At 48.7% G+C, this 23,875-nt stretch overlaps 2 protein-coding genes across 2 annotated transcripts; one reads left to right on the top strand and one right to left on the bottom strand.

Annotated features, from left to right (window-relative positions):
• The first annotated feature begins 6,854 nt into the window (after window positions 1–6,854).
• On the top strand, window positions 6,855–8,554 carry LOC118696184 (interleukin-20-like). The gene is made up of 5 exons (XM_036398165.2): window positions 6,855–7,049; window positions 7,151–7,216; window positions 7,621–7,773; window positions 8,154–8,228; window positions 8,477–8,554. The coding sequence occupies exons 1-5, from the start codon at window positions 6,891–6,893 to the stop codon at window positions 8,552–8,554; spliced, it is 531 nt and encodes a 176-aa protein (XP_036254058.1). The 5' UTR covers window positions 6,855–6,890.
• Window positions 8,555–12,282: 3,728 nt separating this feature from the next.
• On the bottom strand, window positions 12,283–23,495 carry PIGR (polymeric immunoglobulin receptor). Its single transcript, XM_036398478.2, has 10 exons — window positions 23,408–23,495; window positions 20,861–21,190; window positions 19,054–19,377; window positions 18,121–18,447; window positions 16,717–17,034; window positions 14,991–15,111; window positions 14,395–14,513; window positions 13,611–13,730; window positions 13,426–13,484; window positions 12,283–12,637 (listed from the first exon to the last, which is right to left on the bottom strand). Exons 1-10 carry the CDS (start codon window positions 23,487–23,489, stop codon window positions 12,512–12,514), a joined length of 1,926 nt encoding a protein of 641 aa, XP_036254371.1. The 5' UTR covers window positions 23,490–23,495; the 3' UTR covers window positions 12,283–12,511.
• Between the last annotated feature and the right edge of the window lie 380 nt (window positions 23,496–23,875).

The following is a 23,875-nucleotide window of genomic DNA, read 5'->3' as shown; positions in this document are numbered from 1 at the left end:
GGGGGAGCCCAGGGTCACCCCCAGCACTGGGGTGATGCTCCTTGGGCGATGTGGCACTGCCCCCTCCCTGCTGCACCTGGGGACACCTGGGCTGGGCTGTTGGTGTCTGATGATGGCAGGAAGAGCCCCAGAGGGACAACCATGGGTGATGTCCTAAATCAGGAGGATTCAGGCATTGTCTTGGGGTGAGGGGCATTGTCCTTGATGAGGGACATTGTCTTGGATGAGGGACATTGTCTTGGATGAGGGACATTGTTTTGGGGTGAGGGACATTGTTTTGGATGAGGGACATTGTTTTGGGGTGAGGGACATAGCCTTGGGGTGAGGGACATTGTCCTTGATGAGGGACATTGTTTTGGATGAGGGACATTGTCCTGGATGAGGGACATTGTTTTTTGGATGAGGAACATTGTCTTGGGGTGAGGGACACTGTTTTGGGGTGAGGGACATTGTTTTGGATGAGGGACATTGTTTTGGGGTGAGGGACATTGTTTTTTGGATGAGGGACATTGTCTTGGGGTGAGGGACACTGTTTTGGATGAGGGACATTTTTTGGGGTGAGGGACATTGTTCTTGGAGTGAGGAACATTGTCTTGGGGTGAGGGACATTGTTTTGGGATGAGGGACACTGTTTTGGGGTGAGAGACATTGTTTTGGGGTGAAGGACACTGCCCTAGGCTCTCCAAAGGTCTCTGAGTCCCCAGAGCTGGGCAAGGAGCTACTCTGCCCATCCTAAAGCTGCTGAGAGCCCTGGGCAGTGTGAACCTCGCGGGAAGAACCCTGGAGAGCAGCTGAGCCTTTGCTCTGGGTGTCTTTTGGAGCTGGGCCGGATAAATCCACATTTCCCTGAGCCACACTCAGCCTGTTGCTCCCTACAAGGCAGCACCAGTGTTTGATTTTCAGAATTATTCAAGGGGTTGTGGCTCAAAACGTGACTGAGGAGAGGGAACATGATGTACCTCTCTGGCAGCACCTCCTCACTCAGTGTTTTCTGACTCATTTGTCGAGTTTACTGAGAAAAACAATTTTTTTTCTTTTTTTTTTTTTTTTTTTTTTTACTTCTGTCAGCAGCACTGCAGAGCTGGGGCTGGGCGAAGGCAGGGCTGGAGCTGGCCCTGGCCGGGCTTTCTGCCCATAATGAGCTGCACTAATTAAGAGAGAGAAGAGCAGTCTGATCGTCAGGCTAAGGGTGTTTCCATGGCAGAGAGTGCCAGGCTCATGGAAAGAGTGACACCAGGGGTGGCACCTGCAGGGTGCTGCTGTCCGTGCCTGGCTCAGGAGGACAGCGCCATATTAGCACTCCTTCAAACGAGGGTTTGGCTTTGGACTGGAGGGACAGGGATTTCTTGGCAATTAAATATTGATTTTTAAGGAGCTGAGAGCTGCGTTTCCCCTTTCCGTTGACACCCAGCTACGCAGAGGGCAGGGCTGGCTCACAAATTACATCACTTCAGGTGTCAAAGAAATTACTCCAGTGCATCAAAACCACATAAAAACATTTTCTTCTGCTGCTGAAAACAAAATTTGACTGGGGTTTTGATGAGTTACGGCATTATCAGGGCAAATGTAACACCCCAGAATCATTTTTGTGAGTTGGTTTTTGCAGCTCCTTTCCTGAAGGAGATCAGGAAGGGTTCCTGAGCCCAGACGTTGTTGCTGGATGCTGTTATTAAGGCTCAATTCTTCCTTTATGAAAATTTCTGGGAGCATTTCTCTCGCTCACAGGACCTGAGAAAAACCATTATCAGGCTCATATCTGAAACGATGGTTTACCTAAAGCTGCTGTGAAATAGGAGCGATGACAAAGAATGTCAAACCAAAGCTGGGCTGTTGAGTGTTATCAGAACTTCTTAAAGCACAAAAAGTGCCTTGAAAGGCACTATTGAAACTGCCTTATCACCCCCAGACACTTTACTGGAAACCTGGTGTTAAACTGGTCTGGGAGCAGCCCTTGAGAGCGGGGGCGCCTTGGGATCACAACAGCTCATTGACAATTTCTTGGAGGATTTTTTTTTTTTTTTAGGATGAAATGAATGATTTGAAACTAATTACTGGGAATTAATGAAGCTGGGTGAGGAATGCAATAATTCCCAGTGACACCAGTTGGATGACTCCCAGTGCACAGGCAATGGAGCAGGGCTGAGTTTCCCAACATAACCAGCCAGGGGTGAGTCACTGCCTTGTCCCCTCTGAGTGTCTGGTCCTTGTCACGCTCCAGGGCTCTCCAGGACCGTGTCCTGTGTTAGTCACTGCCCCAAGCCCTGTGTCTGCAGCAGCCTGGTGCTTTCTGTCACCCTGGAGATGTTTTGTCACCATAGCAGTGATGGTGACAGTGGGCTGAGCATCGTCGCCACTCACTGTGGGTCTGCTGGTAGATAACACCAGCACTGGGAGATAAACAATGGGAAGGATTCCACTGGTTGATGAATGGAAAAAAGATCTTTGATTTTACAAAGAAACTTTAGGTTTGCTGATAAATTAAATTGGATAGTGAAAGATGAAAGAAACAATGGGGGAAAACCCTAAATTCTGTAAGAATTAAAAATGAAAAGGGAGGGTTGTACATTAGAGGGAAGTCTCTGGTTTCAGGTGTTTTGGGAAGTCTGGGCCTCTCAAGTACCTCAGAAATGGGGAGAGAGAGAAAGGAAATTGGGATAAAAAGGAGGCTGCACCATCCAAAAATGGGAGAGATCCCAGGGCAATGCCCCATGGCCTCTCCCTTTATTGGAACAAAGTCAAAGGACTCCTCTGTCTCCTTTTTGTACATAAACCTCTGGTGTTTGTGGATTAATTCTCCTGACACAGCATCATTTTCCAGCTGCTCTGAGGATATTCCCTCTGATCCCGACTCAGCCCCTTCTGTGCCTGTGAGATGTGGCAAAATCCTAGCAAAAGTATTTTTCATAAAATATGTCCGTGACACATTGCCAGAAGTCCTGGAGTGTTGGGACCACTGGCATCTCGTGGGGTGCTGCTCGCCAAGGGCTTTGCATAAATGATTTCTCAGATGAGTTAATGGCGCCCAGGGCTGATTTTTAATTCCTGAGCACCAGGGCAGCTGGCTCACAACCCTCTCTGCTGCCTTTGCTTGTTATCTGGGCCGTCACTGCCCTTGGAGTGCCCTGCCACGACGTGCCTGCCATAAAACCCCAAGGGAGGAGCCCTCCCCCGGTAGCTGGAAGCGTTCCTGGGGAGAGGAGAGGAGCCTTCCCTGCCCCATTCCCAGCCCTGAGTGCCCCAGAGCTTTAACCATGCCCAGAGTGCCTGCGGGAATCACTTCCCATTTTACTGAGCTCATCTGCAGCGTCACAGCGCTGAGTTTCAGAAATCCCTGCTCCGTCTTTCCCTCTTCCTTCCCAGAGCAAAGGAGGGATGGTTTGCTGTTTTATTGAGGGTGTTTCCGTGCTGCTGGGGCTGGAGGGTTGATGACAGACTGGGGAGAGCCACGCTGGGGGCATTTGCTGCCCTCTGGGTTTGGTCCAATGTGTGCTGATGGCTTCAAACTGCCAGAGGGCAGGGATGGATGGGATGCAGGGATGGATGGGATTTTGGGAAGAAATTCTGCCCTGTGAGGGTGGGGAGGCCCTGGCACAGGGTGCCCAGAGAAGCTGGGGCTGCCCCTGGATCCCTGGAAGTGTCCAGGGCCAGGCTGGACAGGGCTTGGAGCAGCCTGGGACAGTGGGAGGTGTCCCTGCCATGGGACATGAGATGGTCTGTGAGGTCCCTCCCAACCCAAACCATTCTGGGAACCCTGCTGGTTCCTCTGCTCTGAAATGAGAGGCTTTTGGACATCCCCAACGTCCAGCACTTGGGCTGCTCCATCACCACCGTTTCACACCCAGAAAAACCCCAAAATGAAAATCTCTGTGGGCTGTTCCCCACCCCAGTGGGGTTTTCCTCCTCCTTGCCCTTGTGCTGAGGGTTCTGCTGTTTCTTTTGCTTTGCAGAAGGTCAGTGACAGAATAGAGAGGCTGAGGGGCACATGCAGAGACCTGTACAAGGCCCTGGACCTCGATAATCCAACGTTTCCCTGCTGCTCCTGTATCATCCCAGCATCTCTCCTCCACCTCCCCCACAGCCACGTCTCCTCCTTGCCTTCTGGCACTTGGCTGACCCATCCTGGGCGTCAGTTCAGTTACCAAAAGGCAAAAAAAAAAAAAAAAACCCGAAAAGAAAGAAATGCTTTCATGTCATCTGCCATTTACATAATGAGGTAAGAACTCAGTGCCTCTTCCATTGTTTCCTCACCCGGGCTGGGTGTGAGCCGGGCTCCTGGGAATGCTGCCACTTCCTCTGCTTCCAGCAAAACTTTTGCTGCAATTCCAGGCAGCAGCTGGGATTTGGGGGGGGGATTAACAGCCCAGATCCCTCCAACACCTCAGCCAGGGCAAATCCAACCTGCTGCAGCCGGGGCCCTGCCCTCTGGCTGATCCCCAGCGGGTGAGGGAGGCACGGTGGGCACACCTGGGGCACTTCCAGCAAGCCCGTGTGCAACAGCCTGACTAGCCTGGGCAGAAAATCCATTTGCCTAGTGACAGATCTCTGCTCAAGACTGAGCTTGGCGATCAATAAATTAATTAGTCACCCAGCAGATCCGTGCAGGACAGCCCTGGCCCACAGGCACAAGGCTCATTGCAACAGGGACACGCTGGGGCTGCTGGTCCCTGCAGGAACCTGCTCCAGAGGCTGCCTCTGGCATTAGAGGGGTGACTTTGCCACCCCAGTGCCCTCCAAGTCCAGCTGGCCGTCCCTCCTGGTCCCAGAAACTCCAGGGAGTTTATTTAGCTGCACGTTTTTGTTTGCAGACTGAATGAAGCTCTCTCCCAAGGGGCTGCAGGAATGTCCAAACCACAGCACAGGGGCCTGGGGTTTGCACCAGCACTGCCACATCCGTGTGACAGTGAGCCTCAGCTGACAAATCTGGGTTCCCTGGGGACAGGCTGGGGCTGAAGTGCTGGGAGGAGAATGTGTCTGCTGCTTTTGCTCAGCAGGGAGGGCTCGTGGTGAGATGGTCACGGATGTCACTGTGCCACTGGGCTGGGGGCTTGGGAAGGTGACATTGGAATTTCTGTCCTTCTGCAGGGTGGCAGATTTGGGCTGAGTACCTAAAACCCCCTCTGAGCCTGGAAACCACTTCTTCTGACAGCAGGGGGGGAGCTGTGTCCTCCAAACCCCCAACCTCGTGTTTCTGTGTGTCTCCAACACCATGGACACAGGATGGAGAAGTGTCCAGGAGCTGAGGAGATTTGGAACAGCATTCCCTGCACCTGGTAGTAGGATTCCTTGAATTTGGGATCAGAATTCCCTGAAAGTGGCAGGGAAAGGCCACTTGTGCCAGGACAATGATGGAGAAAACCCTGGACTTGAGTTTCACCAGTTCCACCAGGTCCATTGCTGTGGTGGTGTTCACAGGGGTCCCAGGACGAGGGAAGAGAGGGAAACTCCATGTTTCAGGAGGCTGATTTATTATTTTATGATATATATTATATTCTATTAACAGAAAATAATGTACTAAAACTCTACTAAAAGAATAGAAGAAAGGATTTCATCAGAAGGCTAGCAAAGGAAAGGAATGGAATGATAATAAAATCTTGTGATTGACCAGAGTCCTGATCCAGCTGGACCTTTGATTGGTCATTAATTAAAAACAACCACATGAGACCAATCACAGATGCACCTGTGCCATTCCACAGCAGAAGATAATTATTGTTTTTCTTTTTCTCTGAGGCTTCTCAGCTTCTCAGGAGAAAGATCCTAGCAAAAGCATTTTTCATAAAATATGTCCTTGACACATTGCCAGAAGTCCTGGAGTGTTGGGACCACTGGCATCTTGTGGGGTGATGCCCCTGAGCTTCCCACATTCCAACTGTGGGCAGCTGGGAACAGCCCCTCTCCAGGAGGGGATTGCCAGCATTGCTCCAGGTTTTGGAGGTTTTGGGGATGTGACCCCAAGGATGGTCCCTAATTTTGGGATTTCACATCCCTCTTCCCAAAAGAAAACCCACGCAGTGATGCCAGAGTTCCCGCCTCCGTAGGTGAGGGAAACACCTGTGGGAGAGAGAGCTGGTCCCTTGCACGAGCTCATTAATTCAGCAAATTACAAAGGGAAATACGTGCTGGGAAAAGCAAGAAAAATCCCAAAAGTTAATCCAAGAGTTATTTCCTCCTGGTACCGGGATAAAAACGCCTCCTTTGGAGCTCTCCAGGCCAGACGTAGGTGAGAGGTGAGCCCACACCGCAGAGCAAGGTAAGATACTGAATTTATCCCTTTGCTCTATGTCCTTTTGGGTATTTCCTTGTGTTCCTATCTCTGAAATATTTTTTTCATTAATAATCTTAATTTTCAGTGCTAACACAACTTGTGTTTGATTTATGCTGTTCCAGAGGGAAGCTGGTTTCTTTTGGGATAAGACTTTGGGATCTGTTACTTTCACTCAGTTACCTCCTGTTGCTTTTGTGTCATTAGACTTAAAAATTTAATTTCACTGGGAATGCTGCCACTTCCTCTGCTTCCAGCAAAACTTTTGCTGCAATTCCAGGCAGCAGCTGGGATCTGGGGGGGGATTAACAGCCCAGATCCCTCCAAGGGCAAATCCATGTTTTCTGATATCATCTTTTCAGAAGAACTCTGTTTATTTAGATGCATTTTAACTGATGTTTTATTTCTTTTTCATTTTCTTTTTGAGCTGTTCAGTTATTTGATTTTTTTTCTCTTGCTCACGGGGAGCAAAGAAGAAATGGGTAAGAGATAGTAATGAGTACGGGGTTTTTAATACAGATGTACAAGTTTGAAATAAAATGTGTGTATTTTCACATGGATCACAGTTGTGTTATTTAGGAAAATAAGGAGGAATAATCTCTTCCTTGGGCAGGTTTCCTAGGCAGCTGATATGAGAGGATCCCCCCTGTTCCTCTGCCTCTTCTCTGTGTCCTGCTGGGTGAATTTGATGCCATCAGCTGGGGACAAAATCTTCCACTTTGGAGCCTGCAGGGTTTCCATGAGCATGACAGAGATCAGGGCTGGCTTCACAGCAATTAAAGCCAATATTGTGAGTATTTCCCAGGCTTTGGGGGGCTGGGGGAGCCCCTGGCAGCTCCTGGGGCCCCTCTGGAGCCAGCAGCTCCATGCCCATCTCTGTCCTCTCCACAGCAATCCAGAGACCCCATTCGGACCCTGAGCATCCTGTCCCACCCTCACTCCCTGCACAAGGTCAAGGTAGGTGGTCCTGGCTGGGGAGCCCTCCCAGGATCCAAAAGCAGTGAAGTGCAATCCATCATAAATCATAAAAATCTATCATAAATTTTCAGCTTTCTCACACCCCAAAGCCCTGGGCAGGAGTCGCTGTCCGGATGTCAGCCCCTGATACCCAGCTGCAAAATCAGCTGGTTTCATTTTGTGAGATTTGCTGAGGATGGATCTCCTGGAAAATCAGCCTAAAATGATTTCCCATCTATTTTATCAGCTTCAATCGAGTACCACTGAAGAAGCTTTCCCTGAATCAAACTGTCCTGCTGTGCTCAGCTACCACGAGCTTCCTGTCAGAGATGCTTTATCCTAGAGAGCAGCTGCAGGTCACACCCCTTTCGAAGAACTTTTAGTCATTAAATTCATTTTCTAAGTCTTCAGACAGATGCTGCATCACTTATCAGCTCTTCACCTTCTACGTGGACAAGGTTTTCAAGCACTGCAGCACCGAGGACTCGTTTGTGAACAGGAAAATCAGCAGCATTGCCAACTCCTTCCTCAGCACGAGGAGGAAGCTCGGGCAGTGTGTAAGTCCTGCCTTCTGCCCCGGTGTGCATCCCTTAATATTTCATCTATAAACCAACCTGGGACACTTATAAAGCTGCAAAGCCTCTGTTTCTGTAAATGGTTTTTAAGGAGAATACAAAGCAGAGTGGTGTAGGAGTGTTCTGTCCACTGGGAGATTTTTATATTTGCCCACTCACCAGCAAACTCCCCTGTTGGTCCTAAAGGCCAAAATTTGTCCTTTCCTTGTGTCTGTCAAGTGAGAAAAAGCCTGATTTAGGGACCTGCAGCCTTTCCCACAGTTCCACAGTGTCTCAACTATGATACCCAGCAAAATCAGAAACTGAAATCTTATTTTTAAAAATAAACTACCCAGATTAATGAATTAATCTTGTTTTTCCAGCGGGAGCAGAATAATTGCCTGTGTGGGGAGGAATCCACGGAGAAATTCAGGCAAATACTTGCAAACTATGAAGGGGTGAGTTGGTGACTGAGCCTGGTCACACATTATTATTATTATTATCATTATTATCATTATTATCATTATTATCATTATTATCATTATTACTACTACTAATGCTACTACTACTACTATTTATATTTATATTATAATATATATTATAATATATATATATTATATATTATTAACACAGATATTTAAATTCTCTTTATGTTGGTTGTACTGATGTGCCTGCTTACAACTCATTCCCTTATATATAATTTCAGCTGAATGTCACATCTGCAGCCATGAAATCCCTGGGGGAGCTGGACATCCTCCTGGACTGGATGGAGAAATCTCGTTAGCGGGTGGTGTTAATTACCCACGGGTTGGGGCTGAGGAGCTGCAGGGGCTTTGCAGGGATGAGAGGGACAATAAATCACTGTATCAGTGCAGCTCCCCAGAAGTTCCAGCTGCATTCAAGCAGACAGGGAGAGCTTTGCCAGCCAGGAACATCAGCAGAGTCTTCATTAAGACAGAAATAACGAGTTTGATTAAATCAGCATCACTCTCGCTGCTACCAAAGGATGCTCCCAGGGAAAACCCACAAGGGTTTCTCTTGCTGGCAGATATAAGCTGTGATCATGTCATAAAATTATTGTTTAAATTACAGATCTTTTGTCCAGGGAATGTGGGGCATGAGTGCTGAGAGCTGGCTGGTTCAGCTGATGTTGCACAAACCTGGGCTCATTCTCAGGGCTGCTGCCACTGATGGATCTGGCTGAAATGAGAAGTACAGTGTGGGAAATGCTTCCAAGAATAGGTCCTAGCAGGTATGTCAGGCCCTAGAAATCTGTGTTTCCTTTTGAGATGATATTTTCTGCCTTATCAGTAAAAAAGTTTCTGTGCAAGATATGTGGTTGCTGAATAGAAAAAGGTTTTTGAGTGTATTGAGCAATTTACTGACACTCAGTAGTGAGTTTTGTGGAAATTGGTGGTGATGACCATAAATAAACCCAACTTGAAACTGTGCTGAGTCTGTTTGTCAAAATTCTGAGGAATTATATGATTCTTGCTGGTGAAACTTTCTGAATTCTCTGTGGTGTCCTCTTACAGCAGATGCTGTCACTCCAGCACGCCAGGGCTGATGCATCCTTCTGGGCATGCCAGAAACACCAAACTCAGACCTCAGTGCCACTAAATCCCCTCAGTTTGTCCCCAAAACTGTGCATTATTTATAGCTCTGGTCTGTTCTCTCCCATTTTGGGTGTTGCTGGTACTCAGTGTGTGCCCTAAATCCCAGCTGGGGGACAGCACCAGCGTTTCCCTGTGGCACAAGTGTCAGGCTGGGTGGTGTTTGGTGATTCCCTTTCAAAGGAAAGATCTCTGACTGCTCACTGTCCTCCCTCAGATATTTGCTGATGCCAAAGGAAAGCTTCTCAGGGCCTTGATTTTGTTAATTCACGTTCCCATGGGTTTTGTTTGTCCAGGTGTCAGGGCATGAACGGGTGAACACATCCTGCCATGCTCTGGCAGTGCTCAGTAGAGCTGATTGTTCAGCTCCATCACTCTTTTAGGAATGACAGGTGTCTGGGCCATTCCATGATTCTCTGTGGAAGAACAGCCCCTGGGAACGATGCTGGGATGCAGTGAGGTGCCACAGCTCATCCCTGAGCCCAGGCAATCAGCTGGCACCTGCCGAAGGAGCAGGGGCTGCTTGGTGAGTTCCTCATGGATCTTTGTGGGCTCTGGGTCACAGCTTGAGGGTTTTACTCCACACCTTCAGCTCATGTCACGATCATTACAGCTCATCCCATCCATCTCACCCTGTGTGCTGCACCCCATGCCTGGCTCAGTGCTTTCACCTAAACCAGGGATTTTACACTTCTGTCCCCACTGCAGAGCACGGCAGCAGCCCAGGGCCATCACCCACTTAGGATGGGTAAACATCAGATACCCAGGGCTCTGTTCTTTCTCTGCTTCTAACAATATTCCTTCCCCCAAAAGCATTTCAATTCCAAAATACTCCACCAAAGCTGAGACTAAGCCCCTTGCTGTTGGTGTCAGCCTCTCCTGGTTTCATGTCTATTAAGATATGAAGTTTATGAAGATATGAAGTACGGAGCAAGATCTCTGATCTTGATCAGTTCTTCACCTGAAAGGCGCCAGATGTTGCCTAAACAAAATAAGAACAATTAATTAAGTGCCAGCAGTGGGAAGGGGCGGGGGGCACAACAGGCAGCTGAGGGCTGCAGGATGCTCAGCCCAGCCCCGCTCCTCTGCCGGAGCTCGGCTCATCCTGGCTGCTCCCAGGGCAGCGAGGGAGGAGCGGAGCTGGGCAAAGGACGCCGTGGGGCAGGCGGAGGAGGAAGAGGATTTACAAAGGGAGAGCGAAAGGGGTTTTCTGCTCTCAGAAATTTCCAAACCCGAGCATTCTGCTGCTGCTGCTGCCCGCCGGGGATGCTTTCCAGACTCACGCCTTTCCTGCTGCACCTGAGTCAGGCACTCCCTCCTTCCCGGCTCTGGACAGGCGCAGACCTGTCCCGGTCCCAGCATGGACCTGTCCCAACCCCTTTCAGGAACCTGTCCCGGTCCCAGCATGGACCTGTCCCAACCCCTTTCAGGAACCTGTCCCGGTCCCAGCATGGACCTGTCCCAACCCCTTTCAGGAACCTGTCCCGGTCCCAGCATGGACCTGTCCCAACCCCTTTCAGGAACCTGTCCCGGTCCCAGCATGGACCTGTCCCAACCCCTTTCAGGAACCTGTCCCAGTCCCATCATGGACCTGTCCCAGTTCCCTTTCCGGAACCTGTCCCACTCCCAGCATGGACCTGTCCCAGTTTCCTTTCCGGAACCTGTCCCACTCCCAGCATGGACCTGTCCCAGTTCCCTTTCCGGAACCTGTCCCAGTCCCATCATGGACCTGTCCCAGTTCCCTTTCCATAATCTTTCCGGTCCCTTTCACGGACGTGTCCCGGCCCTTTACGGACCTATCCCGGACCCAGCATGGACCTGTCCCGGCCCCCTCACAGACCTGGCCCGGTCCCTTCCTCGGATCTGTCCTGGTCCCAGCACAGACCTGTCCCTGCCCCTTTCATGGATCTGTCCCGGTCCCAGCATGGACCTGTCCCTGTCACAGCATGGACCTGTCCTGGTACCCTTTCATTAATCTGTCCTGGCCCTTTCACAGACATATCCCGCCCGGTCCTTTCATGGAACTGTCCCGGTCCCAGCATGGACATGTCCCAACCCCCTCACAGACCTGACCCGGTTCCCTTTCATGGACCTGTCCCAGCACGGACCAGTCCCTGTCCCTCATGGACCTGTCCTGATCCCTCACAGACCTGTCCAAGCCCCTCACGGACCTGTCCCAGTCCCTTTCATGAACCTGTCCCAGTCCCTTTCATGAACCTGTCGCGGTCCCTCACAGACCTGTCCCGGCCCCTCACGCCTTTCCCAAGACCCAAACCCCTTCCCACGGCACTGCTGAGGGGATGCAGCCCTGGGGATGCGGCAGGTGAGCCCTGACCTCCCTTTGAGGGCAGGCAGGAAGGTGCAATGTGGGTGTGAGAGCTGGTGAGCAGGAGGGAGATGCTGCCCTGCTCATCACAGCATGAAAATCCACAATTCAGGAATCATTTGTGTTTCATCCTCAGTGAAATTCTGGAATCCACAATTCAGGAATAATTTGTGTTTATCCTCAGTGAAATTCAGTGTTGGCCAGATAACCCAGCCTGCCATTGTCACCTCTTCCTGCACTGCTTTATCCGTGGAATATTCAGCTTTTCCCACCCTTTTGTGCCTCTCTGAGTGGGCCCTCCTGTGATGTCCCACAGATGCTGAGTTCCCCAGTCTGCTGAAAGCCACTGGATTCTTTATTGCTTGTGCACACAAACACTCCAGACGTGTCTGCCCTGCAGGTGCTGCCCTCAGGTCGGGAAAGCTCAGAGGAACCAAAAGCATCAGACGCTGTTCTAAAGGGTTTCCCAGCTGCCTTTAAAAGAAAATGGGAAATTTTTTTTCTTTTTTTTTTTTTTTTTTTTTTTTTCCACAATGCTCCTTCTGGCCTCTGAGAGCCCAGTGTAGGATTTGGGGCTGCTGGTGGGATGAGTTCCTGCTGTTTCCCAGCCCAGCCTCCTCACTCAGACCTGCACTTCCAGCCCCGCTTGCCATCAAACCACTCCTCCTAAATCACCACTCGAAGCTGAATTTAAGCAAAAAAATAGGACAAGCTATAGCAAATTGTGGGAGAAATGAACAGTGCTGTTTGCTGACGTTGTGATCCTCAAGGCAGAGCCAGTCCCAGGCGCTGCCACCTCCCCTCAGACCCGGTCCTGGGGTGGGGACACGTCCAGGCCAGCGCTGTGTCCCCCGGAGCTGGCCTGGGCGATGCTGCTGGAGGTGGCCAGGAAGGAGGAGTAGGCGAGGTCAGCTTCCTCCTTGGAGCTCTGGGAAGGACAGGAGGACACAGTCAGGGCATGGGCATGGGTAGCGCTTTGTGGATATCCCAGGATAACATGGGGACACTGCAGGAGTGGGATGATCCAGTGGATCACACTGGTGCTGATGTGAGCATCAACCCCAAAAGCTTTTAGGTTTGGGATTCCTTGGCAAGCCTGTCCCTGGTTGTTGGCATCCAGCCCCCTTGTCCTAAAGCTCCTGGGCTTTACTGGTGTCCTGACAGTTTCCTTGATTACTCCAGTTCAGCTCCAGGAACTTACACCACCCACTCTTCTCCTGTTGGTAGGAGCTTTGAAAAGCACAGGCTTGAATGTGGCACCTGCAGCCACTGCCAAATGGGGCCAATGCACCATGATCTTACCCAAGGGGAGGCACAGAAAACTGGGGAAAGGCAGAGATCACAGCAAATCTCAGCCCTTGCAATGGCAGAGCCCTCCCTGCCTCCCCGTGCCATTGAGAAGTGGGATGTGATGGTTTCCAGCCATCTGCTCATCCCAGTGATTTGTATTTCTGGTAACAAACCCAACCTTCCTGACACTGCCTGAGGCTGCCTCGGTTTATTTCTTGAAGCAAAGTGGCCGCTGTTGATGTCTCTGCTAAAACAGGGAGTGAGGACAGGGGTGAGACCCCCCCACCCACAGGGGCTGGATCTGGGTAAAAAGGAGAGCACCTGGGTATAAATAAAGCCCCTGGGAGGAGACAGCCCCTTTGGGACAGAGTGCAGGGCTGTGGCCACATCTCCCAGGTCAGTGGCCTCTCTCCTGCCTCCCCTTACCCTTTTTGCCTTTGTTGTGTTGGCAGCATTGTCCGGAGTGTCCGTGGTGGTGATGAACTCTGCAGGCAGAGAAAGGAAGGTGTTGGGGAGGGGACAGAGGCTGGCAGGTGTTTCTGTGGCCTTTGTGGGGTATTTCAGCAAGGAAGGGCTGCCCCTGACCCCGGGGCTGGGCTGGGGTCACTCACCATCCCCTCCCATGGGGGTCTCATGGGTCTCCTTCACTCTGTTGCTGGCACTGAAGTCCCTCACACTCTCAAAGTCTGACATGCTGATGTTGGTCCTGTAGCTCCCCACGGACACCAGGTCTGGTGGGAGAGAGCAGGAAAATCCCTCAGGTCTCGCTCAGAGTGGGTGGGAGCGCGTAAAGAGCCAAACCCTCTGTGCCAGGTGATGCTGTGGCACAATGGGCAAAGCCCACAGAGGGCTGGGCTCTGCCTCAGCCTGGACACTCTGGGAGCTGGAGCTCTCTGGATGGGTCAGTGTGAGGAGCAGGGGGTTGGAGCTCCCTGGATGGGTCAGAGCAGGGAGTTGGAGCTCCCTGGATGGGTCAGTGTGAGGAGCAGGGGGTTGGAGCTCCCTGGATGGGTCAGAGCAGGGAGTTGGAGCTCTCTGGATGGGTCAGTGTGAGGAGCAGGGGTTTGGAGCTCTCTGGATGGGGTCACAGGAGGAGCAGGGGGTTGGAGCTCTCTGGATGGATCAAAGCAGGGGTTGGAGCTCTCTGGATGGATCAAAGCAGGGGTTGGAGCTCTCTGGATGGGTCACAGGAGGAGCAGGGGCTTGGAGCTCTCTGGATGGATCAAAGCAGGGGCTTGGAGCTCTCTGGATGGGTCACAAGAGGAGCAGAGACCTTCCTGCCCATCCTGGTGTGGTACCAGGAGAGCAGCTCAGCCCATTTAACTCAAATGAGCTCAGAACCTTTAACTCAATGCTGCTGCTGTTTCTTGAGAGCCCAGAGAGGCAGGAACTCACCAGATCTCTTCAGCTGCCTGTATTTGACAATGGCAAAAGCTGTCACAACAATCAGGATCAGGCCAGCAAGAGGGCCCAGCACCAGGGCCAGAGTGTTGGAGCCATGGCTTTCATCAGAGCTGGAACAGAGGGAGAGAGATGTCACTGAGAATGATGCATATGAAAATCCAGCAGGCTAAATTTGGGTAGGATGGTAATTCTGAGTGAGCATGGTGCAATTCAATCAATGAACTGGATTCTAGCACACAGAATAAAACCCAAATAAAAATATAGGCTTGAGGTCGGGCTGAAACAGCTACATCAGCAGCTGGGTTATAAATACGTGAAGGAAAATTCTCTAATATCAACAAAAGTACTTTGTACCTGGAATTTCTAATAATTTCCTTCTGATACTATTTTCTTGAATTGGAGATTAATTGTGAGTCATCTTACCCTTTGCTGTCACTTTTTATCTTCTCTGACATTTAGAGCAAAGTTCTTTGGGGACAAGATTTTTTTGTATGTGTTGCTAAACAACACACACAGGGTGTACAAACACAATGGGTTCATATAAACCCCACAAAAATGATAAATGGCATGGGATGGAGAGAACCAACCTTTCTAGGGCAGCTCCTTTTCGCACCTCAGCGTCACTGTGGGCTCCTCCTGGGGGAACAGCTCCAGGATCACGGCTGGAATCAACATCCAGGAACTCTGGGCTGAGCTTGGCATCTCTCCCTGTGTGTCCCAAGGAAGGAGAGGGGTTAGAGAGCAGCAGCAGGAGAGCTGCACACAAAAACTGCTGGGATGTGTTTGGTGGATGTGGAGCTGCTGTTGGGGGTTTGGCTTTCCATGAGAGGCTCTTCAAAAGGGGGGCTCAAGGCCTGAAATGCTCTCACACCAAATAATTTACTGCGAAAATCTCAAGCAGGATCTCTCTGCCAATGAACTTTTGAAAAAGTCTTGCATTTCTAAGTTCTGCCTCTAATATTTCCAGGTCAAATTTTACCTCCTTGCTTTCCTTTTATTCCTGGCTCTTTGCCCACCGAAAGCAATGGAATGGGGCTGTTTTACCCTGTTTTCATTTTAGCCATCACCCACTTTGGATGGGTAAATATCAGATACCCAGGGCTCTGTTCTTTCTCTGCTTCTAACAATATTCCTTCCCCCAAAACCATTTCAATTCCAAACTACTCCACCAAAGCTGAGACTAAGCCCCTTGTTCTTGGTGTCAGCCTCTCCTGCTCCTTCCTGGTTTCATGTTTATTAAGATAAGAAGTTCCCTGGAGCAAGATCTCTGAACTTGATCAGTTCTTTGCCTGAAAGGTGCCAGATGTTGCCTAAACTAAATAAATATATTATAAAATAAATAAAATGCTATTATTAAACATAATAATAGTATATAATTATAAAATAATAGCAATAATGATTAAAATAACATAATACTTATATATAATTAAATATAAAAGTAAATAATATATTATAAAATAAATAAAATATTATTATAAATTATTACAATATTATATATTATATTTTAAATAATAATAACAACAATAATATTAAGTAATAACATAATACTTATATATTTAAATATAAAATTTAATAAATAAATATAAAATAAATCGAGTATTGCTATAAAGTATTAAAATATTATAGAATATAATAAAATAATATCTATTATTATTTAATAATAAATTATAATATAATTAATGATATAATTGTTACATAATCATAATTAATATATAATTTCTGTATTATATATTAGATGTAATTATAATTAATTATATGATTATTATATAATCATAATAACTTATATAATTAATTATACAATTATAATTATAGATTTTATAATAATTCTATGATAAATTATTATTATATAATAAATATAGTGATGTAATTATTATATCTAATTATAGATAATAATATAATATTATTTATTAAAAATAAGAATAAAATATTATAATAATATTATAATATTATAATAAAATGTTATATTAAAAATGATATAAAATATTATTATTTTATATTATATATAAAATAATATTATATAAATATAATATTATTTTATTAAAAATAAAATATTCCATTGTAATAGAAACAATTAATCAGCACGGGGTTAAAAGTAAAATTGCTGTAAAAAGAGGTGAGTTTTAGACTGAAAGAGGTTTTTTACGACTGGGAAGTCAAAACAGAGAGACAAAAACCCTGAAGGCCAAGAGCGCGAAGCCGGGAAGCCGCGAGGTGCCCGCTCTTGTGCTTTGAGCTGCTGCAGCCTAGCGGCGGTGGGGAGCCCTGCCGGGCACGGGGCAGCAGCAGGGACAGCCGGCCCTGCCCGGGGCTCACCTGCGCTCACCCGCAGCTCCACGGCCATGGTTTCCCCGAAGACCCCGTTGCGCTTCAGCCCGCACCAGTACCAGCCTTCATCTTCCTCGGCCACCGGGTCCAGGCTCAGCACCACCGTCCTGGCGTTCGGCTCACAGGCGTCCCCCGGCTGGGGCAGCCCCTGCTGCTGCTGCACTGGCAGCATGGCACAGCCCGTGTTGTTCCACCTGCACCAGTACTTCTCGTAGGAGTAGTACTTGCAGGGGTAACAGCAGGTTAAATTCACCCGCGAGCCCGCCTGTGCCTCCACTTCCTTCTTTCCCGTCAGTGCAGGTTCTCCTGTGAAGGCAAACGGGACATCGGGGCTGGGGGAGAGCTTTCAGGGGTGGGAGAGGCACTCAGCAGGTGGTGATGCTGCTGGGGGTAAATAAAACCCCTGGGAGGAGACAGCCTCGGGACCCTCGCTCCTTGAGACAGCCTTGCCCCCTTGGGACAGAGTGCGGGGCTGTGGCCACATCTCCCAGGGCAGTGGCCTCTCTCCTGCCTCCTCTCAACCTTTTTGCCTTCCTTGTGTTGGCAGCACTTTCCAGCTTGGAAGGAAAGTGCTCCTTGTGTTGCTAAATTAACATTAAAGGTGCTGTTTATGGTTCTCTTTGTAATAGATGATGTGTATAAATTGGTGCTGAGGCTACACTAATCTCACCTGGTGAAAATCCTGGCATACCAAAGGAGGGTTCTGGGAAATTCCCTCTGATGAGATTTCAGTGATATGCACCAAGATCCTAGCCTGAACATTCGTCTCCAGAAATGTTCATTCCAGAGGATTATTCGTCTGAGCAAACCCCAGCAATATGCATTCATCATCGATAAGATAAATATGTGTCTCCTAGAATGTATATTGCAGGAGATTTTTCTCTAACAGTTTGGGAAACACTCAGCAAGAAAGGAAAAACTATATGAATATGCTAAAAGGATAAAATCAACAATAAGAAAGCAAGAAACCCTTCCTGGCAACCCTTGAAGCTTAGAAATGTATAAAAAGACTTTGTGAGAGCTGTCTCTTGGTGGTGTACAGAGGAGAGGAGCCAGAATGCCCTCCCTGTCTCACCCAACCTGGTTCAGCGCTGATCTGATCTTTGCTTGTGGCCTTTTTGTATTGTATTTTAATTACTTGGAACAAATTCTCCTTATTAATCAAATTGGCTAATTCATTTATAACATCTTCTTGTAAGGCTTAAGAAGTATTTCATGAGAGTTTCCTGCCAACACATTCCCACAAAACCGAACCTTCCTGTCTCAGCTTTAAAGCTGCTGGGGTGAGTTCAGGCTTGGAGCTCACATCCCTTCCCAAAAAGCCAGATTGCTCCCTTGGGGTGGTTCTGTACCCGCTGAGCAGGCAGAGAACTGCCAGTGCACAGCTCTTACCCGGCACAACCGTCAGTTCTGTGGATGACTGCTGCTCCCTCAGTTCATTTGACATGCACCAGTAAGTGCCTTTGTCCTTCTCCTGCAGCTGGTTCAGGATGATGGTGAGGGTTTTGTTTTCGGGGTTCTCGAACATGGCCACTCTTCCTTCATAGGAGTCCTCCACACGCCCAGTGTTGTCTATGATTGTGTTACCACATTGCCTGCCCTTCTGCTTGCACCAGAACCTCGAGGAGGAGTTTAGCAGAGGGTCATAGAGGCACTCGAAGCTTGCTGAACCTCCAACTTTTGCAGTTATGTTGGTCTTTAAGTGAGGGAAATGTTTGTCTGTTGGTAAGAATGAAATGAGCAGTTATAAGAGTCTCACTTGTGTCCATGGGGCACCCTCCCAAGGAAATCAACATTATCAGATCAAACAAAGCTGCTATGGCCAAAGGGAGCCCAGGCAAAGCTCAGGGGTGCAAACACCAGGAAACTGTCATGGCACTGGTGGGAATTCATCCTAAAGGGTCAGTCAGGCCTTGCTTTTTCCCAAATTCACTGAGTGTTGTTGGCTTTGTGGGCAGATATTCCAAAGCTTTGTTCCCTTTGCTAGAGGGACCATCTACATCTGTCAGTTTGAGATTTAAGGATCTGGGGGCTTGAAGAGACAGCTTGCTTGCCTCAGACTGGGGGGGTGGAACTTGTCTGCTGGAGTTTTGGGCTGGGGAACGGAGCTATCCACATCTGGGAAGGTGAAGTCTGGGTACAAGTTTCATTTAGTGATGGTTTAGTGCATTACAGGTGGTTAAATGGATAGAAATAAGTATATAGATGAGAGAATAGGATAATAGCAAAGAGAAATTCAAGTTCTTGCTAAATAAAGTGACACTGCAGCTGATGCTTCTGAAAAGCAGGAGAGAGGAAGGGGAAAACACTCTGGGAACAGCTCACCCTCGTAGATAAACACGTCCAGCTCCTTCTTTGTGCTGTCCTTCTCATATTCACCGGCCCCACAGTAGTACAAGCCTGCATCTTCCCAGTCCATCTGAGTCATGGTGACACGGAACGAGCCTGGAGGGCTCTCAAAAGTCAGCTGAAGTCCCCCTGGGACATCTTTGTCCTGATAGCTGTTGACAATGTTCCTGCAGCCATCCTTCTCCTTCTTGCACAGGTATTTCCTCATCTCGGCCGTCTCCTTCCCAAAGCCGCAGGTCACGGTCCAGGTGCTGCGCAGCTTCACGTAGAAGAGCTCAGCATCCTCAGGAACAGGTGGGGCTGTGCACAGAGACACTCAGGGGATGAAATGAGCCCTCCCTGAAAGCACCTGCAGCTCTCACACACCAGGCAGGCCAGAGGTGAAGCCTTCTTTAAGAGGGAGAGGGGGAAAAACTCAAAGAAAATGGTATTGTAGGGAGTAAAATATTGGTAAAATACCAAGAAAATGGTTTTTGAGGGAGTCAATATGGGTAAAATTACCAATTGGTAAAATACCACGAAAATGGTATTTGAGGGAGCCCTAATATTGGTAAAATACCAAGAAAGTGGTATTTGAGGGAGCCCTAATACTGGTAAAATACCAAGAAAAAAAACCTGAAAGAAAATGGTATTTGAGGGAGTCCTAATATTGGTAAAATACCAAGAAAATGGTATTTGAGGGAGTCAATATGGGTAAAATTACCAATTTGTAAATTACCAATTGGTAAAATACCAAGAAAATGGTATTTGAGGGAGTCCTAATATTGGTAAAATTACCAATTGGTAAAATACCAAGAAAATGGTATTTTAGGGAATCCTAATATTGGTAAAATACCAATTGGCAAATTACCAATTGGTAAAATACCAAGAAAATGGTATTTGAGGGAGTCTTAATATTGGTAAAATACCAATTGATAAAATACCAAGAAAATGCTGGTTTAGGGAGTCCTAATATTGGTAAAATACCAAGAAAACGGTAATGGTATTTGAGGGAGTTGCAAGGGTATAATTACTTAAGTTTAAGAGGGAGGGGGGGGAAAACTCAAAGAAAATGGTATTTTAGGGAGTTCTAGTATTGGAAAATACCAAGAAAATGGTATTTGAGGGAGTCAATATGGGTAAAATTACCAATTTGTAAATTACCAATTGGTAAAATACCAAGAAAATGCAAGAAAATTGTACTTTATGGAGTCCTAATATTGTTAAAATACCGAGAAAATGATAATGCTATATAAGGGAGTCCCAAGGGTGTAATTACTTAAGTTTAAGAGGAAGAGAGGGGGGAAAAACTCAAAGAAAATGGTATTTGAGGTAAAATCCCAAGAAAATGGTATTTGAGGGAGTCTTAATATTGGTAAAATACCAAGAAAAAAAATTCAAAGAAAATAGTATTTGAGCTAGTCCTAATATTGGTAAAATCCCAAGAAAATGGTATTCAAGGGAGTCCTAATATTGGTAAAATTACATATTGGTAAAATACCACGAAAATGGTATTTGAGGGAGCCCTAATACTGGTAAAATACCAAGAAAAAAACCTGAAAGAAAATGGTATTTGAGGGAGTCCTAATATTGGTAAAATACCAAGAAAATGGTATTTGAGGGAGTCAATATGGGTAAAATTACCAATTTGTAAATTACCAATTGGTAAAATACCAAGAAAGTGGTATTTGAGGTAGTCCTAATATTGGTAAAATCCCAAGAAAAATGGTATTTGAGGGAGTACTAATATTGGCAAAAATCCCAAGAAAATGGTATTTTTCGGGGGCCCCAAGGCTGTAATTACCTTCAGCAACGCTGAGGGTGACTCTGAAGGAGAGCCCCCTGCCATTGGTGCCCAGGCCGCACTGGAAGGTGCCGGCATCGCCCATCTCCAGCGCTGAGATGTTGACCAAGAAATGTTCCTCCTGCGGGTGGTCAGTGAGGGTGACCCTGCCCCGGTAGGCAGCAGCCACGAAGTCAGAGGACACCACGGTGAAGCAGCTGGAGCCCTTCTGCCTGCACCAGTATTTCCTGTCGTGCTTGTTCGTCGGGGTGGGGGGGTAGAAGCATTTCACGGTGACCGAGCCCCCCCGCACGCCGTGCACCTCCCTGGGGCCGAACACGGGGCTGGAGACTGCGGGGGAACAGGCTGGGGTCAGTGCCCTGTGTGCCACCAGGCTGTGTGTGCCACCCTGTGTGCCCCAGGGCAGTGCCCTGTGTGCCCCAGGGCTGTGTTGCCACCGTGTGTGCCACCAGGCCTGTGTGTGCCACCCTGTGTGCCCCAGGGCAGTGCCCTGTGTGCCCCAGGGCTGTGTTGCCACCGTGTGTGCCCCAGGGCAGTGCCCTGTGTGCCCCGGGGCTGTGTGTGCCACCCTGTGTGCCCCGGGGCTGTGTGTGCCACCCTGTGTGCCACCAGGGCTGTGTGCCACCCTGTGTGCCCAGGGCAGTGCCCTGTGTGCCCTGGGGCTGTGTGTGCCACCCTGTGTGCCCCAGGGCAGTGTCCTGTGTGCCCCAGGGCTGCGTGTGCCCCAGGGCTGTGTGTGCCACCGTGTGTGCCACCAGGGCTGTGTGTGTGCCACCCTGTGTGCCCCAGGGCAGTGCCCTGTGTGCCCCGGGGCTGTGTGTGCCACCAGGGCTGTGTGTGCCACCCTGTGTGCCCCGGGGCTGTGTGTGCCACTCTGTGTGCCACCAGGCTGTGTGTGCCACCCTGTGTGCCCCAGGGCAGTGCCCTGTGTGCCCCAGGGCTGCGTGTGCCACCAGGCTGTGTGTGCCACCCTGTGTGCCCCGGGGCTGTGTGTGCCACCAGGCCTGTGTGTGCCACCCTGTGTGCCCCGGGGCAGTGCCCTGTGTGCCCCGGGGCTGTGTGTGCCACCCTGTGTGCCCCAGGGCAGTGCCCTGTGTGCCCCGGGGCTGTGTGTGCCCCAGGGCTGTGTGTGCCACCGTGTGTGCCCCAGGGCTGTGTGTGCCTCCACATCAGTGCCCTGTGTGCCCTGGGGCTGTGTGTGCCACCTTGTGTGCCCCAGGGCTGTGTGTGCCACCCTGTGTGCCACCAGGGCTGTGTGTGCCACCAGGGCTGTGTGTGCCACCCTGTGTGCCCCAGGGCAGTGCCCTGTGTGCCCCAGGGCTGTGTGTGCCACCAGGGCTGTGTGTGCCACCCTGTGTGCCCCAGGGCAGTGTCCTGTGTGCCCCAGTGCTCTGTGTGCCACCCTGTGTGTCCCCAGGGCTGTGTGTGCCACCGGGTGCCCATGAGCTCCCGTGGCAGCGAGGGACACCTGTGAGATAAAGGTGCTCCCCATGATGCCTTCAGATTTTAACTTCTGTATTTTTCAGGTCCTGTTCTGCACTGGTGTAGAACTCTGAGCTGCATTTAGAATGTCAGAAGCTCTTTCCACATTTTGGTCAGACAAAAATCCCTCTGGGCCTGCAACTCAAGGACACCCTCTGCCTCAGGCCCCAAATATAAACAAAAGTGAATTTTGGGGAGCAAGCTGGGGGCATCTGCCTTCATTACCTGAAGCTGGAATTGCAGAATGTGCATACCGACCAAAATTATTTCACTCTGAGAAACTTGTGACCATTGCCCATTTTGGGTGTAGCCTCATAGGAGGCTTCATCTGCCCTCAATGTACCTGAAGCCCCTTCATGAAATAGCTCCACTTTTATCCTTTTAACTTTTTGTTTGGCCTCTGTTTCCAGAAACTAAAAAACCTGGTTTTGAGAAACATTGTCTATTTTGGGTGTAGCCTCGTGGTAGGCTTCATCTGCCTTTAATGTACCTGAAGGGCCTCCATTAAATACATCCACTTTTATTCTTTTTACTTTTTATCTGGCCTCTGTTTCAAGAAACTCATGACCATCATCCATTTTGGGTGTAGCCTCATAGGAGGCTTCATCTGCCCTCAATGTACCTGAAGGCCCTTCATGAAATACATCCACTTTTATATTTTTTACTTTTTGTTTGGCCTCTGTTTCAAGAAACTTGTGACCATTGTCCATTTTGGGTGTAGCCTCATGGGAGGCTTCGTGTGCCCTCAATGTACCCAAAGGACCTTAATGAAATACATTCCCTTTTATCTTTTTTACTTTTTGGTTGGCCTCTGTTTAAAGAAACTCAAAAAGCTGTTTTTGAGAAACATTGTCTATTTTGGGTGTAGCCTTGTGGGAGGCTTCATCTGCCCTCAATGTACCTGAAAGCCCTTCATGAAATACATCCACTTTTATCTTTTTAACTTGATCTTTTTCTCTTTTTAAGCCTGTTGCAGGCACCACCCAGACCCTCCTCCTCCCTTCCCAGTGCCACCCCTGGTCCTTGGCCACCCCAAAACCTGTGCCCCATGCAGGTGACACTCACTGGCTGCCTTGGGGAGGTGTCTGCTCCTTACAGACCCAGCTGGGACCAAGGTGAGCAGGAAGAGGAACGCCAGTAAAGTCATTTTTCTTGCATTCCCTGGAAAAAAAATGCGGAAGACATTGAATAATCACATTTGCAAAACGTTAATCATCCAATAACCTTCGTGCTTGGGTTTTTAATTGCTCCTGTTGAGGAATTGGATGGGAAAAAGGGAGTTAATAATATTTTTGTTCTTGCCTGGGTTGCTGCACAGGAACAGGACCGCCTGTGGATCTTATCCCAGCGCCCCAATATTCCCTCTGCCACAGAATTCCTGGCTGGAGCCTGTATTTAGTGACTCTTTGTTTCCCTGGTCTCTCCAAGGACACACAAAAGAGAATAAGGATGATATTTTCACCTCTACTCTTTAATTCTTTCCTCAGCTGCTGAGGAATTGAGTGAGCTGTAGGGATTTACCTCCAAAATCAG

This window comes from Molothrus ater, chromosome 25 (assembly GCF_012460135.2).
Source record: "Molothrus ater isolate BHLD 08-10-18 breed brown headed cowbird chromosome 25, BPBGC_Mater_1.1, whole genome shotgun sequence".
NCBI lineage: Eukaryota > Metazoa > Chordata > Aves > Passeriformes > Icteridae > Molothrus > Molothrus ater.
The sequence above is the reverse complement of the archived record's forward strand: the minus strand, read 5'-3'. Positions and strand labels throughout refer to the sequence as shown.

Bases quoted from the DNA above. Each gene is read 5' to 3' on its own strand.
- PIGR (XM_036398478.2), bottom strand. From the start codon at position 23,489: ATGACTTTACTGGCGTTCCTCTTCCTGCTCACCTTGGTCCCAGCTGGG. The intron at 18,448-19,053 runs GTGAGCTGTTCC...TCTTACCAACAG, and splicing joins GGACGTGTTTATCTACGAGG to ACAAACATTTCCCTCACTTA. The intron at 13,731-14,394 runs GTGAGTTCCTGC...CTCTCCCACCAG, and splicing joins CAGGCAGCTGAAGAGATCTG to ACCTGGTGTCCGTGGGGAGC.
- LOC118696184 (XM_036398165.2), top strand. From the start codon at position 6,891: ATGAGAGGATCCCCCCTGTTCCTCTGCCTCTTCTCTGTGTCCTGCTGG. The intron at 7,217-7,620 runs GTAGGTGGTCCT...TCATTTTCTAAG, and splicing joins ACTCCCTGCACAAGGTCAAG to TCTTCAGACAGATGCTGCAT. The intron at 8,229-8,476 runs GTGAGTTGGTGA...ATATAATTTCAG, and splicing joins TACTTGCAAACTATGAAGGG to CTGAATGTCACATCTGCAGC.